At 32.3% G+C, this 18,071-nt stretch overlaps 1 protein-coding gene across 2 annotated transcripts in view; it reads right to left on the bottom strand.

The window, feature by feature from the left end:
• The window catches only part of LOC105149797 (uncharacterized), a 33,974-nt gene extending 22,604 nt beyond the window's left edge, over positions 1 to 11,370 (bottom strand). Inside the window, exons 1-2 of one of the 2 annotated variants that reach the window (XM_011062469.2) lie at positions 10,856 to 11,370; positions 10,253 to 10,343 (exon numbers count right to left, since the gene is read on the bottom strand). In XM_011062469.2, coding sequence (XP_011060771.1) covers positions 10,253 to 10,315 — 63 coding nt within the window. In that variant the 5' untranslated portion in view covers positions 10,316 to 10,343; positions 10,856 to 11,370. The remainder of the gene's footprint in view (positions 1 to 10,252; positions 10,344 to 10,855) is intronic. The other variant, XM_011062468.2, reaches the window with a different exon arrangement.
• Positions 11,371 to 18,071: the final 6,701 nt, after the last annotated feature.

Here is an 18,071-nt window from a genome sequence, read left to right as displayed (position 1 = left end):
CTCGTATTCCGGCCGTTTTTCTCGCAATGAACGGCTCAAACGAATCAATTGTAGTCGATACCGATCGCCCGTAAAGAAATCGCCAGGTTTCAGCAGCTCATAGTAAACAACACTCTTTTGGTCCACAGATATAGAGCATGATCTTCGAACCATGAATGTTTGGCTTTAGTGTTGATGTTGAGGTCGATGGCAACGATTGACCGGGCTTAGCGTAGTATTTTTTCTTCTTGGGGTTGTCGTAGAATATCCACTTCTCATGTCCAGTCACAATCCGATGCAAAAAACCTTTTCTTTCTTGTCTTTGAATCAGCTGTTCGCAAGTGAAAAATCGCCTTTCAATGTCTCTCGGTTTCAGTTCATAAGGCACCCAATTTCCTTGTTTTTGAATTATTCCCATGGCTCTCAATCATGCAGAAACGGCTTGTTGAGTTACTCCCAATGATTCTGCAAGCTTCTCTTGCGTTTGACTCTGATCTTCTTCGAGTAATGCTTCTAATTCTTTGTCTTCGAATTTTTTTGGTTGTCTAGAGCGAGGCTTGTCTTCAACGCTGAAATCTCCATCCTTGAAACGTCGAAACCATTCCCTACATGATTTATCAGTTGGAGCAGTGTCATCATAAACTTCGACAAGCATTCGATAGACTTCAGCTGCACTTTTCTTTCAATTAAAGCAGAAAATTAAAACCTCCCGCAAATGCTGCTTAGTTAACACAAAATTCGACATTTCAAACACAGTAAAAATCAAGGTTTTTGTATGAAACTCAAAGCGATATAAACTGAATATTATTAGCAGATGTTTAATCTCTCTGAAAACGCCAAAATCAGTTGTCATTATAAACCATTCACAACAGCCGGAGCCATCTTTTGGAAAACGGATCGAACTAATTTGTACTCCCAATAAGTGTCAAGTTGCGCGCCAGAGAAGGATAAGTTAGCTCGATATTTCGTCTCTTATACCGTTCTGCCAAACTCAGATATATACAACTAATGCTAGGTCTCTCTTATATATCTATGATCAATGCAATTAGTCGAATTCTTTTTGCATCTAAAATCTCAAGTTAATTTTTAGCAGAGAGAAATCTGAGACTGGACACACATTTCCCGGCTTTTTTCGTGTACCAAACTTCGTAGAGTAATGTTCACATTTTTTTGTGGTTCTATTTCATATTATTACGTGCGTTAGACAAAGACGAACGTAACGATTGTGGCGTACAATATAGCGCGGCTACTTTCTATGCCGAAAATCCAAGGTATCAAATTCATCCAAAATATAAAAATTTGATTTGGTCGCTTCTCAGAGGGCAATGGCAAACTAGTAAGGGTATATTTACCACCGGCGTTAAAAACTATAGATCCCATATATAAGTAAATATATGCATCGATTCCCCAGATTGGGGTTGGAAATTAGGCTAATAATATAATTTCGGAAAAATTATTGTTTCGAAACCTGATCTCCAGATGGAGAGGCCAAAGCTCTATTTGAACCATTACGATTAATAAACAGCCTATACAAAGTTAATTCCCCATTTTTAGAACTAACGTATTTTGAAAATTGTGCTAAATTGTGCTAGGTTCGTGCTGCATTATGCAAAACATTAATATCGTAATATGGAAAAAAATACGTTAAAAAATAAAAAAAAAATTTTTTTGGTGTCCCCACCTTTGCGTTTTTTCTAATCTTTTAAATTGTGCTAGGTTGTGCTAATATTGTGCTAAAGTATTACCTTTAAATAATGACAACACTAGAAGTTACGACAAAAAGTAATTTTTGACATATCTGAATATAACTACTAGTGTTTACACTCGAATTAATCATTCAAGTGACATAAAACTGCATATCTCAGTTATGCTAACCTAGCACAACCTTCAGATTCTTCGATACAACGATATTAAGGACACTCTTGCTTGCGATTCTTCGCGCTCAGCTTTTTTGTCCATAAATCAAGTTTGTAATGCTTTCATATTAATAATACTGAACATCTAGATTGTGCTAGCACAAGTTAGATACGAGAGCAAATCAATAAGTACCCGTGTTTCAAGACAGACGACGTTGCTGATGCAAGTTGCCATTACCGTGTACTATCATCTTTTAAACGACGCCATACAAAATTTCAGAGTGATTCATGCAATAGTCTTGATTTGACAGCAATTCGTAGTGAGCGTGTTTAATATTTTCCAATACAATGGAAAAAAAGTAATATCTATCCGTGATTCGTTTCTTATTTTTGGATGGAAAAACGTGCGAAAAAATAAAAACGAAGTTGGATGTTGTCTATGGGAACTCTTCACCATCTATGACAACCGTCAGATATTGGTTCAACGAATTCAAACGTGGTCGTTCATCTGTTTTTGATGAGGAGTCAGGTCATCCGGCAGACATGGTTACTGAGGAAATCGTTGAAAAAGTCCACGACATGATTCTCAATGATCGTCGAACAAAAGTACATGAAGTAGCAGAGGCGTGTCGTACGGAATGGCATTCAATATTTTGCATGATAACTTGGGAATGAAAAAGCTGTCGGCCCAATGGGTACTCTTCGGATTTAGTCCCCTGTGACTTCTTCTTGTTTCCAAATTTGGAAAAATGGCTCGGTGGAAAGAAATTCACGTCGAATGAGGAGATCATCGCCGAAACAGAGGTCTATTTTGCAGAGTTCGACAAATCGTATTTTTCTGTGGGGTTAAAAAAATGGCAGAAGCGTTGGGAAAAGTGTATCCTCCTAAAAGAGGATTACGTTGAAAAATAAAAAAAAATTTTGTGAGAAGCTTGCGTCTTCATTACTAACACGAGTACTTATTGATTTGCCCTCGTATACAGTATTATCGACATCGAAGGACCACAAATCTGATTGACAAAAAAGCCGAATCCGAAGAGCTACAAGCAAAAGTAAAGTGCCCTTAATATTGTGTCAAAGAATTAGAAGGTGGTGATTTGTGCTAGGCTAGCACAATTCAGATGTATAGTATTGTCAGATATACATCGAAGCATCACAAATCTGATTTATTGACAAAAAAAGACCCTTGTCCAGCTGCCTCTCCCCACCATGCCGAAATAAAAATAGCTCAGAATTAGAAGCTATTTGAGATTTCAACCCCCGCAAAAAAAATTTTGAGCTTGCCCTGTTAGGATGAATCTTAATTTAAAGATAGGGAAGCTGAGTGGACGCCCCTTCCATCTCTTAAAATTAACAATAGGAAATTACTCGTAGGTTCAGAATTAGAAGTTCTTTATCAGTATTCTTTTGATTTTTGAGCTCCATTCCTTATATCCAAAACAACTCCGAAACTAGTCTAAACTCAAAAGATAAGTCATCGAAAATAGCTTTACATCTAAAATTTCATTAATGAATATGGTTCTGGTATGAATTTGATACAAAAATATATAATTCTTAATTTTTTAGCTACTCAAAGATTATGTATTTTTGGATTTTTACCTAGTAAGTATAAACCTACTAAGTTTGCAACCATTAAGTAGGAAAACCACCCCCTGTTCTTTTCACGCAAGAGAAAATTACAATATATTACAGAATGGGAAAATAAATCATTTTATGATAGAAAATTATGCGCTGATTTAGGAGCTCTCGAAATACGTATAAATCAATTTTTTAGTTGCAATCACTTAGCGAAAAAACTTCCTACTCTTTTCACGCTAAAAAGAATTATGATACGAAATCAGAAAATAAGTCATTTTATGACTGGAAATTGTAAAAAGTTTTCCTTATTAAAAAAAATATACAGATGAATCGTAATACAATATATAGGGTAGGATCAGGTATTATAAACACTGAATATGAGCACTTTATATTTCTGTGGTTGGTACCAGTAGTACCAACTATTGTAAAAAGATGCATCTGTCTTCGCGACATTCTAATATGCTGCGAAATTTATGTACTTCGAATAGTTATAATATTAAATAAGTAGGTACGTTATTTTTTTATTTCTTATATTTTTTCCTCTAATTTCATAAGGTCTCCAATCTACAATGAGATAAAATTTTGTTCTGCATGTTAATATGTAAAGTAAAAATATTTGTAAATTTGAAAAGTATTGAGCTATTCTAACTTCATAAAATCCCAAAACCATTGATTTATTAGACACGAATTTTCGGATTTAGGTATGCATGGTCGTGTATTATGAGCATCTTTATTACAAAAAAAGAATCTGGTGAGGAGTCAACCACTATGGCAATCAGTGTACAATTCTTTAGAAATATATTGCGACAGTACAGTAATAAAACAGGCAATACTAGCAGTAGTACTAGCAATATGCTAGCAATAGTACATAGCAATACATTAACCATATTTGGCAATATTGCGTGTAATAGGTGGCAGTACATAAGGTAACAATATTAACAATACAATAGCAATGCTAGCAATAAAGTGTGTTGTATTGTCATAATTAGCAATCACTGTACATTAGTGTATATTTTTTTAGCAGTGGTTGATCTCGTTAGAGCTTATTAAATGTATGTAATAGTTATTAAATGTATAGTGAAAAATAATGCCAATCAAATATTTGGTTAATATGAATAAAAATAATGTTATTTTTACAAATATTTATAAGCATTATCATTTGGTAATATTTACTAAATATTTGCAAATGTAACATTATTTTAGGATTATATTAAATAAACATCTAATTGCCATTTGTTCTAATAAAATGTCTCATATATATATATATATATATATATATATATATATATATATTAGGTGTTGGAATTAATTCGTAGCGTTTTTAATGAAAGAATGTTATTTATTTCACATGAGCATTAAAAAATACATTAATGAAAGTACTTCCCATCACTTGTAAAACGCTACGAATTAATTCCAACACCTAATATATATATATACATACATACATATATACATATATACATACATATATATATATATTGGGTCATCTAAAAAGTATCCGCGGTTTTTTGTCACTAGATGGTGTTGATGGTCATATATCGGGCAACACTAATCTAATTGTGTCAAACGAATGCGCGTCTGAAAGATGACATTTTAAGTTATATTTTTTGTAAACAAAGTTTGGTAATTCATCAATCGTGTCAAAAGTTGTATTGGTTTGAAAATGAGTGAAATATCTGAAGAAATACGCTATGTGATGCTTTTTTACTACAAAAAAGGCAAAAACGCAGCACAAACATGCAGATAAATTTGTGAAGTTTACGGCGCGGATGCTCTAAGTGAACGCAGGACGCAGGAGTGGTTTGTTCGATTTCGTTCTGGAAATTTTGATGTCAAAGATCGACCTCGCTCTGGTCGGCCAGTCACTGAAAAAGTCGATGAAATTTTGCAACTGGTCAAGCAAGACCGGCATGTGAGCTGTCAGGAGATAGCCAATGCACTAAGAATCAACCATATGACAGTTTGGAATCATTTGAAAAAGGCTGGCTACGCAAAGAAACTCGATGTTTGGGTGCCACATGAATTAACGCAAAGAAATTTGATTGATCGAATTTCCATCAGCGAAACTCTACTAAAACGCAACGAAATCGACCCATTTCTGAAGCAAATCATCACAGGCGATGAAAAATGGGTGAAATGCAAGAATATTGTTCGTAAAAGATCATGGAATAAGCGCGGCGAACCACCACAAACGACTTCAAAGCCTGGATTGATGGCAAATAAGGTGATGTATGGTGGGATTGAAAGAGAGTCGTCCATCATGAGGTGTTACCACATGGCCTAACGATTAATTCAGAGCTCTACTGTTCACAACTAGATAGATAGATTACAGGAAGCGATTAAGAAAAAACGACCAGAATTGATTAACAGAAAAGGTGTTGTCTTCCATAATAACGCCAGACCACACACATCTTTGATGACGCGCCAAAAATTGAGGGAGTTTAGTTGGGAAGTTTTGATGCATCCACCGTATAGCCCGGACCTTGCACCGTCTGACTACCATTTGTTTCGATCTCTGCAGAACTCTCTTGATGGAAAAACATTGGCCGACAAAAGAGCTGCCGAAAATCACTTGAAAAAGTTTTTCGCTGATAAACCACAAAAGTTCTACACGGATGGAATTATGAAATTACCCGAAAAATGGCAAAAGGTTATAGATAATAATGGCCAATATATACTTGATTAAAATTGATTTTCAATAAAGAAAAATTTCATTCAAAAATTGAACAAAAACCGCGGATATTTTTTAGATGATCCAATACATACATACACATACACATTTCAATCTTTCATTTCTACATTATTTCTTACAAAAAATTTCCTGTGCTCATATTACCCCTAAGGATGCTCTTATTAGCCTACTAAAGGATAATACGAACACTGGGCGGGTAATAAGAGCACCCACCACCATTTCAACATTTGCGTTAAAATAATCTAATTTCAATACTAAGATACATAAACAAATCTATCAAATGGTATACATAAGATTTTTTTATTCTTCAATATGCCAGATATTAGGTGTTGGAATTAATTCGTAGCGTTTTTAATGAAAGAATGTTATTTATTTCACATGAGCATTAAAAAATACATTAATGAAAGTACTTCCCATCACTTGTAAAACGCTACGAATTAATTCCAACACCTAATATATCAAAATGTTTCCTTAGGATACTCATAATACCCGATCCTACCTTAACGTTTATGAAGATTCGCTTGAATCTTTTTGTTTTAATAAGCAAAACTTTAATTTCCCGTCTTAAAAATGATTTATTTTACAATCTTATAACATAGTTCTCTCTAGTAGAAAAAGGGCAGAGGGTAGTTTTCCTGTTAAAGAGTTGCAGCTCAAAAATTGATTTATGCGTATTTCGTGAGCTCCTAATCGGCAGATAATTTCCCGTCATAAAATGATTTATTTTCCCATTCTGTAATATAGTTCTCTCTTGTGTGAAAAGGCTAGGAAATGATTTTCTTACTAAAGATTGCAGCTTAAAAATTAAGGATTATATATTCTTGTATCAGATTTATGACAGAATCATATTCATTAATAAAATTTTAGATGTAGTGCTATTTTCAGTGACTTACTTCTTGAGTTTAGATTAGTTTTAGGAGTGTTTTGGGGATAAGAGAGCTCAAAAATGGAAAGAACATTCATTTAAGAAGTCACAAAGACCTCCTAATTCTGGGCCTATGATTTTCTATCGTTAATTTTAAGGGATGGGAGACTGAGTGGAAGTCCACTCAGCCTGCCACCTTTAAATGAAGATTTTTCCGGGACAAGATCAAAATTTTTTGCAGAGTTCAAAAGCTCATAAATAGCTTCTAATTCTAATAGCTTCTAAGTCATGCATTTTTTATTTCGGCGTGATGGTGGTGATGGTGGTGATGGTGGTGGTGGTGGTGATGGTAGTGGTGGGGGGGTCAATTAAACAAGGGTAAAAAAAAAGCCGAGCACGAAGGTCTGCGAGCAAAAGTCAAAGTGTCCTTAATATTGTTGTGTCGAAGAATTTGAAGGTTATGTTGATTTGTGCTAGGCTAGCACAACTCAGATATATAGTATTGTCGATATCGAAGTACTACAAACCGATTGGTGGACAAAAAATCGAAGTGCAAAGAGCCGCAAGCAAGAGTAAAGTGCTCTTAACATCGTTGTACGGAAGAATTTGAAGGTTGTACTGACTTGTGTTAAGATGCTATTTCATTTGTACGTTTTTATCGTACGACAAATGTGTACAAAACAAAGAAAGCCTCGGATCTCTCTATCTCTAATCAACAGGCTTGAAAAATTTGTCATGCAACAAAAACGCACAAATGAAATATCACTCTTAGGCTAGCACAACTGAGATATGCAGTTTTATGTCATTTGAATAACGGATTCGAATGTAAACGTTCAGATTTGTCAAAAATTATTTTTTGTCTTAGCTTCTGTTATCATTATTTGAAGATAATATTTTAGTACAATGTTAGTACAATTTAAGCACAATCTAGTTCAACTTATCATAATTTTTAAAAAATAGAAAAAAATGCCAAGTGGAGAGCAGACAAAAATTTTTTTTTATTTTTTAATATGTTTTGTATTACGATATTCGGGTCGCCAGCACAAACCAAGCCTAATTCAACACAATTATCAATATACATTAATTCTAAAAGTGAGAGGTTAACTTCGTATAGGCTAATGAGCCTATGAACGATAACTCCGTAAATACTATAGAGTAAGTCTTAATCCTTAAGAAACTGATCACAATCGAATGTGAGAAGAATAATCGACTACGATTGGTCAATTCCTCAAGTCTTAAGGTTTATTATTTTATTGTGTTTGCAGGTACTTCTTCGTCTTCTTCTAAAATCTCATCGACTCAAGTGCCAATCATATAGCCAGTATCAAATGTAGCACTGATGAGTATTGAAGAGATAGGGGGCACTACTGTGCCCCTTCGAGCGCATGCTTCGCTCCGCGCACTATTTCCAAGTAAAGACCTTTGTATAATACTGCATAACATATAAAATATAGGCATAAGAGAATTGACTAATCATAAATCTTCATTTTATACTGATTGGTTGATTCTCTTTCCTGCATACACGACGCGGCAACGCGCGGTGAAAGATAATCACCAACAATCAAAAATCATTCTTTCGCTTTTATAAAAAAGCGATAATTGATTATTGCGTGAACTTCCATCAAGTATTGCTGCATTTTATGTGCAGACAGTGCAGAAGCCATTATGTCTTATGCATTATGCAAAAATTTGTAGTGTGGTCTTAAAGAGACGCCACGATATAGTAGTCGAATTAGATCAGATTTGATTGAAAACTGAAGGAAAACAACAGTAAAGGATTTGTTCACATTCTTAAACATGTTCCTACTCACTCCAATGAATGAGTAAGGGCTATCACACACAAAATTATATAAACTGCATAACCACAGCATAAGACCACTGAACCAATAAGCATCCAGTATAAAGACGCTATATTGATTTACATAAAATGCTCATTGGTCTAGAAGCCTTATGCTATGGTTATGCAGCTTATGTAAGTTTGTGTGTGATGGCTCTAAAAGCTATAGTACGAGCATGTTGGAAAGAGACAGAATAGCATTGGTAGCATGTTCCTCGATCGCTAAGGTAGTCTTAAACATTGATAAAATACTAATACTATTAAAAATCATTAATCCTAGACTTTTGTTCTTAAAAAGAGCTCTGAGGGCCTGAAGATAATTGATATAAATTTGCGATTATTAACATAAGTTTCAATAATATTATTAAATTCATGATTTTTTTATTATATAGATAATCCATAAATAAGTATGCATATTTATAATGTTTTATAATATTTATATTTTATCTATTGCTGCAAAATTACAATTTTTTCCTTTTCAGTTTCTTTATTGATAATCAAACTTTGACGATAACATTAAAATCACAGATTTTAATAAAAAATCGAGTATTATTGAGTTTGAAATAAATATATATGCTATAAAACTAATAAATCATCAAATTAGTATTATATTATCAATTTCTTGCTTTTAATCACTTAAATTTCAGGAAACTCGTATAAAAATGTCACTCTTTAATAGTATCTCAGTGCTTGAAATAAGAACGGACTATGAATATGGGTTATTCAAGATACACAATTGCATGATGCAATGGTACAATAGAAATCTACATGTAACATTATCGTATGTTTCCTACTATACCGACTATTAAATCTTATTGTAGGTAAATGCCAATAACGAGCAATAATATAATGGTCATCAAATAGTTAAACAGAAAAACAAATTTGATTAATAGATCTATAATATATATTAATTACACAGATAATTATTATGTAATACATTTAATGCGTATTTAATGCATTGTATTTTCTGAGTGTATCATTACATGTCAGATCATGTTTACACAAAATATTGATTAAAAATGATCTTGTGATCTAAAATCTAGTTTAACATTCCAAAAATTATCAATTATGTTACTTGGCATTGATTATTAATACCTATTATTTTGATAAAATAAAATTATAACATTAAATCAATATAAATTCTCAACCATACATATTTATATAAATTCTTTCTCTCTTTCTCTTCCTTCCCTCTTTCTGTGTGTGTGTACATGGTGCATGCGCGCGCGCGCGCATGTGTGTGTGTGTGTGTGTGTGTGTGTGTGTGTGTGTGTGTGTACATATACGCAGACAGAGTGAAGAGACTTCTTTCTATAAAATATAGAAAAAGAAAAATAGTTCATGGTGATAGTGATGTCCAAAGAATATGAAGAAAACAGCAAAGGAAGAAACTATATAATTGAAAAGTATCAAATGTGTCATATGTATCACAATCAAGTACTTACTGTTGGATTCGTATGTATGATTACAGCGTTCACAACTCTTTCATACGGTTGAACTCGAGCCATAGCAAAATGCTGCCAATACTTATTTCTTCTGTAACACATGCAAATTATATTATATGTTAAAATCTATCAAATAAATGCAACATTTGTGCAAAAATATAATTCTAAAACAGAAAATTCAATATAAGATAATAGGCTATATACGCTAACATTATACAAAATACAAAAGATAAATTTTTTTCATATAAAGAAAAATATAATCAATTTAAGTACATAATATCAGACGCATTGATAATCCGAAATTTAGTAATGTATAATATAAATAGAATACAATAGAAATATATATATCAATGCATTAAATTCAATATAATTTTTAAAATCTCTCGTGATTTGAAAAAAGTAAATTACGAAATACATGCAAATATTTTACATAATGTATCACACACACACACACACACACACACACACACACACACACACACACACACACACACACACACGCGCGCGCGCGCGCGCGCGCACATATACACACACACATACACATACAAATATTTGTATTTAAAATAAAATAATAAAAATTGGTCTCATAACAGCAATGCATACATGTTGTACCTGAATGTAAACGTATTGAACCTTTGATTAGAAAGGAAATCAACAACTATAATTCATGTTGATTTGAAATCACTAATTGTACGTGCTTGCGATTGCATGTTCTCACAAGAGTACAATATTTCGTTTCACAAAACGCAGTTTAATCACTGAACTATTCGTGAGTCACTCGTCTGCAACACTAACTGCGATCACCAAGCTGGAACTGTTACACAAAATGGCGGCGATATTGACGAATGTGATATGTATATACGTAGACGTACATGGTTGACTCAGTCGGTCATATCGGATGGGCGATATATCGAGAACTATCGAGGGCTAACGGTGGCGGTAGTGGTGATTCTGGCTTGTGCTACCACTTGGCACCGCGTAGTGGAGAAAAGGTGGGGGTAATTGCCGATAGCTATAGCTTCAAACTAGCAACTACTACGGCAACTACTTCGGCAACTACCTCCACTCTTCCCCTACCACGAGTTACCAAGTGGTAGCGCAAGTCAGAACCTGGCATCACTAGGTGGCGGTCGAGCTACCGTCGGCCGCCGAAGAGCGACCCGCGATCGCATACGAACATGAGTTAATGCCTTTGTGTGTGTCACGCGACAGTGATTCGACCGCCGGATACCGCTTACCGCCGTATCCCTTCCACATGCCATAAAATGCCATAAAGCTGCCGTATGAGCTGGAATTGCTAGAAATGGCATCACTGACTCAGGGTCAGCCTCATCAACTTCGATTAACTTAGGCCCGATTTTTCATTATTTGACTACCTTGTGGCATGGAGTAATAAGAGAGAGACCAAACTCAACCGACCGGTTTCAAAAAAATGGTGAAACCACGGTGTTGGAAAAGTGCTGTATTGAAAAACAAATTCGAGTACTCTTGTCGAAAAAAATTAGTCAACTTAGAAGATTTGATAAATATTTTTCTTCCCATTTTCTTGCAATTCTGTAAATTTATGTATTTCCATGTGTAGAATATATTCTAAAAAGAAAAATTGTCTCGTTTTTATTCTTTTTAATTTCAAAGTTTTTCGATGTCGGTAGTTAAAAAAACGATAATTTAATGATAATTTATGATTATGCATAAATGTATGTATTTTTTTTCAATAAATATTGATACATTTATTATTTAATCAAATAAAATAAAATTTTATATAAGTTGGAATTTTTGTATTAAAAATAAAACGTGCATATATATATATATATATATATATATATATATATATATATATATATAGTGTTATCATGTGGTACTTTCAACTTTTCCTGCAACAGCACTAAAATCGCATCGTCTCGAGTTTTCCGACACCATATTTCGAATCCATTTTTATTCTCGAGTTTGTTCTCCTTCTTATTTCACCGTGACTTGTTGAACTTAATTTGATGTTTCACCCAAAACTTCATCAATAACATTATCATAGATAAAGCCCATTGAATAAAACATTAGGTTAAATCCAATCACAAATTAATTAGATAATAAAAAACTGGGCCTAAATAATGCAGAAGCGGTCTCACCAACTCCGATTAACCTAATCGGTTGATTAAGTATCAACCGTGATTGGTCAATTCTGCTGAACAGCAAATGCAATTGGTCAGTTCGAATGTAACAATCGATTAAGTTAATCGGAGTTGGTGAGATTGGTCCTTAATCGGTTGATTAAATATTGCCAACTGCAAGACTTGAAAACATCTTTTTTTGATAGGGCGCCGATATTCACGTGCTCGACTCGTATAGCTTTTTCGCGATTGAGAAATTTGTCATTAATAAGGATCTGTACTGTTATTATCACATCGTTCTTTACAGCTGCCAGAAAATTAGGTTATATTTTTAGTTTTTTATATTTTGTAATTTTTTTTATGTTTTGCAGTTGGCAACTGAAATAGAAGCTACCGTTTACTTAATGTTATAAATGTTTCAAAGCATTTTTTGATTGGTCAATTAGTAAAATTCTTTCTTCTGATTGGTCAGTCAAATGTTTTCAAGGCGTTTGTATAATAGCATCTAGAGACCTTTAAGTAAAAGTCTGGCCACTCTCAACTACATTCTGATAGGACAATCTTGAATCAGACAAACATGGCAAAACTTTTTATCGAAAATTATTTGTCAATAATTTGAATTATTACAATCAGGCATAATAATTAGGCACTTTTCTTATGTTACTAATAAATTTTTTTGTAGCATCTTGCTTGATGACACCGACAAAATACTATTAAAGACCGTTGGTTTGGGCAAATTTTTGTGATTATAATCAATAGGGCCCGGCGATAATTGAAGAATGATGACATTACCGACAATTAATGAAAAATATTTTGATAATTTATTATTAAATTCGTGATTTTTAATTATATAAATGCTGTATAAATAAGTACGCATACTTTTAACGCTATAATATCTTATATATTGCCGAAAAATTACAATTATTTCTCTACAATCATCATCTCTATTGATAATCAAATTCGGACGATAATATTAAAATCACAGTTTTAAATAAAAATCAAATATTATTAGGTTTGAAACATATATACATGTCTATGAAACTAATAAATCATGAAATTAGTACTGTCAGTTTCTTATTCTTAATTACTTAAATTTTAACAGGCACGTGAAATTCCATAAGCGCCGACCGTCTTTAATAGTAAGTTCCCTAATAACACAGGGACATCCTATGGATATCATGTGAATGTCCTCTTGGCTAAATGGCACGTCCACTTGTACGGACGTCCTATTGTAGTCCTTAGGATGTCCTGTGGACTATGAAATGAGCGCCTCATTATGTTCTACATATATCCACTGGACGTTCATTGAAATATTATCAGGGATTAATTTATGATATATTTAAGACTATTTTAGGACTTTCAGGACGATTTCAGGATTATTTTAGGATGTATTAAAAATAAAATAAAATGATCACATCCACTCACAGAAACTGGTGTCTAGAAAGTATTTTCCACTGTTCAAGCGATATGAAGAGATGGTCAATTGTCAAACGTGGTCAAACCACTATAAGAAATAAGCGACAACACGAGAAAAATATCAGGGCTCTCGAATTGAGGCCTAGTCTCTCCTCTGATCCTTAGACTTCCGTCCTGTCACTAAGCCACACAGCCCTAATGCTGATAACTTCTCCGTTGTGCTTATTTCCTCTAAATTTCTTATATTACACTCTTAATTTTTAGATAATAAAACTAACTTAATTTATGTATATATAAATGTATTTAATATATGTTTTGTTGTAACACGTAATCAAGTTAGTATCAAAGAAAAGGACACATACATTCCATTGAAATATTTAAAACTGATTCTTTTAATTAATGTAAATATTAAGTTGTTTATAATTTTGTAATATACATATATACTTATTAGATCCTATACAAAACATATATATATAATATATATATATATATATATCATTTTGTAATACAAAATGGTTTAACTGTTTACAGTAAAACTGTTACAATAGATTTTCAACATATGTGTGAAAATTGGGTATTGCATTTTAAATTTTCAACAATCTATGTGTAGATTCCAAAAAATGACGAATATTATTGGGTCATCTAAAAAGTATCCGCGGTTTTTTGTCACTAGATGGTATTGACCATCAACACTATCTAGTGACAAAAAACCGCGGATACTTTTTAGACCCAATATATTGAGTATATGATATGCGAAACGGTTAGACGAAAAAAAAGAATATTGAATTGTACTATATATGGAATTTTTTTCTTTAGAAACAATAATATACAATACAAATTAAATATAAGAAATTAAAAAAACGCAATTATTAATGAACAATAAGATTAACCGTAATTAAAGCATTGGTATGAATATTTAAAAAATCATTACTTTTAGAAATAAATCAAATATATGTACGTACAAATTATTTCTAATTACGCAATCGGAACACACTACAATAATTCTTACACAGCACATTTTATCCGAAGGATGTTCAAACAACCTTCTGAGGCTATTCCACAAAGACGTCCTGAAGCTATTCCAAGGATGTTTTGAGGATATCCAAAAAATAATGTACTAAGGATGACCTCAGGACATTCAGTGGAGGTATGAATGTCCTTAAAATATCCAGGTAAAATATCCAGGTAAAATGTCCAGGTAAAATGTCCAGGATGTCCTGGGACATATCCAGAATGATCCTGAAGACGTCTTGTGCTGTTAGGATTTGTCGCATGCAAATTAACCCAGAGAGCATTGGATCACAGGTAAGATGGCGGTTGGAGCAGTTACATTCATGTGTTCAGTGACGAACGAATTTAGTCAACATATCACCTAACCTAATCCGTGAGACCATTCGGACACAGTATAAGTACATACAGTATAAATACTGAGCGTCGATATTTTTGATGTAGTGGCTCCCAGGTCCCATGACTCGCCGCCATGTTGTGGGTTGGAAAGGCGCTATAAATTTGAGTTTTTATAAAACTACAGAATGATTTTTCTAAAAAAAAAAAGACAATCGATCATGTCATGAAAATTGTTATAGCGAGTATATTTTTAAATCAGAATTATATAATAATATAATGTTAATGAACTCATTAAATAAAAATAATATTCACATTAATAATAATAATAATAAATAGTAACAAGTAAATTAAAAATAATAATTGATTAAGTACTACATGAAAATTGTAATTGATGTATTGAAATATGAAAAAATAATATATTGCGTGAAATTTATAATTAAACGTAAAGTTGTAATTTAATAATATACGTACACATACACACGCACGCATGCACGCACGCACGAACGCACGCATGCATACTTTATTACGAGAATATTTTATCGTATAAATATAACAGTCTACACAATATAGCGTCTCCGAAAAAATTTGATTTAATTTTTTTTATATTAACCCTTTGCCATACTTTTCTTTTACAAATTAAAAAAAATTAAGCTTTGTACGAACGATGTACTACGGCTCTCATTCGTGATACTCATGTTTGGCCCGATTTCCTTATCACGAGTCTCACACAATATTGTAGACGAAAGGGTTAATTACATTTTATGGGAAGGAAATCCAGCTAATCTAACCTAACCTGCAATTTCAATTTGCTGAAGGCAGTCACATTCCTGGTAGAAATCGACGCATGCGCATTAAAAATTGGGATCACATAAAAAGTTCAGTATCCACACTGTATGTATTTATACTGTGACTCGAACGAGTCACAAACGAGGACACGCCTCGTTTTGTTTTGGATGTTTTGTGTTACCTCGATTATTTGAAAAGCGTTTTATACAAAATAAATGCGTTTTTTATAAATATAAAAGTTATATTATTTTTATATTATATTATATTATATTTTATTATATTAATATTATTTTATTCTATTTTTTTAAAATTTTTTAAATTTATTTTATTTATTTATTCTTTTTATTTTATTTATTTATTTAATTTTATTATTTTATTACATTAATATTAAATTATATTGTTATATTTTATTTTTATCAAAAACGCATTTATTAAATGCGTTTTTATACAAAATGAATCTGAAATACTCTCTTTTCTTGATATAATAATACAATACATTTTCAACCATTACGCATGCGTATGTAATATATCCCAATCATACTACGTCACAGTATAAGTAGAGGAAAGCCCCCTATTATGAGATAAGTTCCTAATATGAGATAGCGGCGGTTTCTGCTAAACTAATAAATGCTATCTATTGTTTCCATCATAAATTTATTGTTCATGGATTGAAAATTATTTAGTGGAAAATTCATTATTAGATCGTGCTTGTAGTCGTTGCAAAAAAAGATTTTAGAATTTGGATGTCTTCAAGTTTCGTTGAGATGAGCTTTTAAATCATGTTTATTATTTAATAAGTAAATATTTTTTTTAATAAATAAATTTTTCATGTGGTGATAGAGAGAGAGAGATACTAATTGACAAAAAAATGATATGTCGAATTGCTTAATTACAGAAATTAGATTTAATGATTGTAAAACCGTAAGACATGGAAATCGTGAGATACCCAGGGTATTTCTAATATGAAATAACCTATGCTCCTATGTCATAGTAAAAATCGTTGCTGAATAAATGTTATTGTACAATAATAAAAAAGACAATCGGAATAAATATCGAGTCTGTTTCTGCGATACTTGGTTCCAACTACTTAAAGATGAATTAGCTAGGTACAATACATCGCATACTCATTTTGCACATGCACTAGCTGTATTTATTTATATTTTATTTATTTGTATTTTAGAAACATTAAATAAAATTATTTAATTGCAATGCTGATGTATTTTGCGTTTTATTATCGATTTCTCGGGTCATCTCATATTAGGTGCACAATTTTTTGATTTGCTCACTTTTTTTAGATTTTTTTTAATTTATAAAAAAAATAAAATTTGAATTAAATTTTACATAACATTATCTTGAAGCTTACTAAATTCCTTTCAAAATGGCCTATTATTTTTTAAAATTCTGCCCATAGATTTCTAGCATTTATCCAAAATAAACTCGGTATCTCATAATAGGGGCCTTTTCTCTATAGTATGGACACTGAACTTTTTATGTGGTCTCTAATTTTTAATGCGCATGTGTCGATTTCCAACCAGGAATATGGCTTTTAATAGGTTGAAATTTCAGGTTAGGTTAGATTAGGTTAGGATCTTCTTCCTATAAAATATAATTAACCCTTTCGCCTATAATATCGTGTGAGACTCGTGATAAGAAAATCAGGCCAAACATGAGTATCACGGGTGAGAGCCGTGGTACGTCGTTCGTTAATTTTTTTTTTAATTTGTAAGAGAAAAGGGCAAAAGGTTAATAAAATTAAGTTTTATTAAAAAATTCATCAATTTTTTTTCGGAGACGCTATATTGTATAGATTGTTATATTTGTATACGATAAAGTATTCTCGTAATAAAGTATGCATTTGTGTGTATGGGTGTGTGTGTGTGTGTGTGTGTGTGTGTGTGTGTGTGCGCGTGTGTGTGTGCATAATTATTAAATTACAACTTCACATTTAATTATAATTTTCATGCATCATATTATTTTTTTATACATTATTCAACTACAATTTTTATATAGTATTTAATCAATTATTATTTTTAATTTATTTATTACTGTTTAATATTATTATTATTATTATTATTGTTACTACCCAGTCAGAAATGATAATGGAATCGATATCGAATCGACGTCGATTTGATGCTTCCGACATCGATCGATGTCGAATCGACATG

This window comes from Acromyrmex echinatior, chromosome 18, assembly GCF_024713525.1.
Source record: "Acromyrmex echinatior isolate Ae372 chromosome 18, ASM2471352v2, whole genome shotgun sequence".
Taxonomy (NCBI): domain Eukaryota; kingdom Metazoa; phylum Arthropoda; class Insecta; order Hymenoptera; family Formicidae; genus Acromyrmex; species Acromyrmex echinatior.
This window is presented reverse-complemented; position numbering and strand designations above follow the sequence as displayed.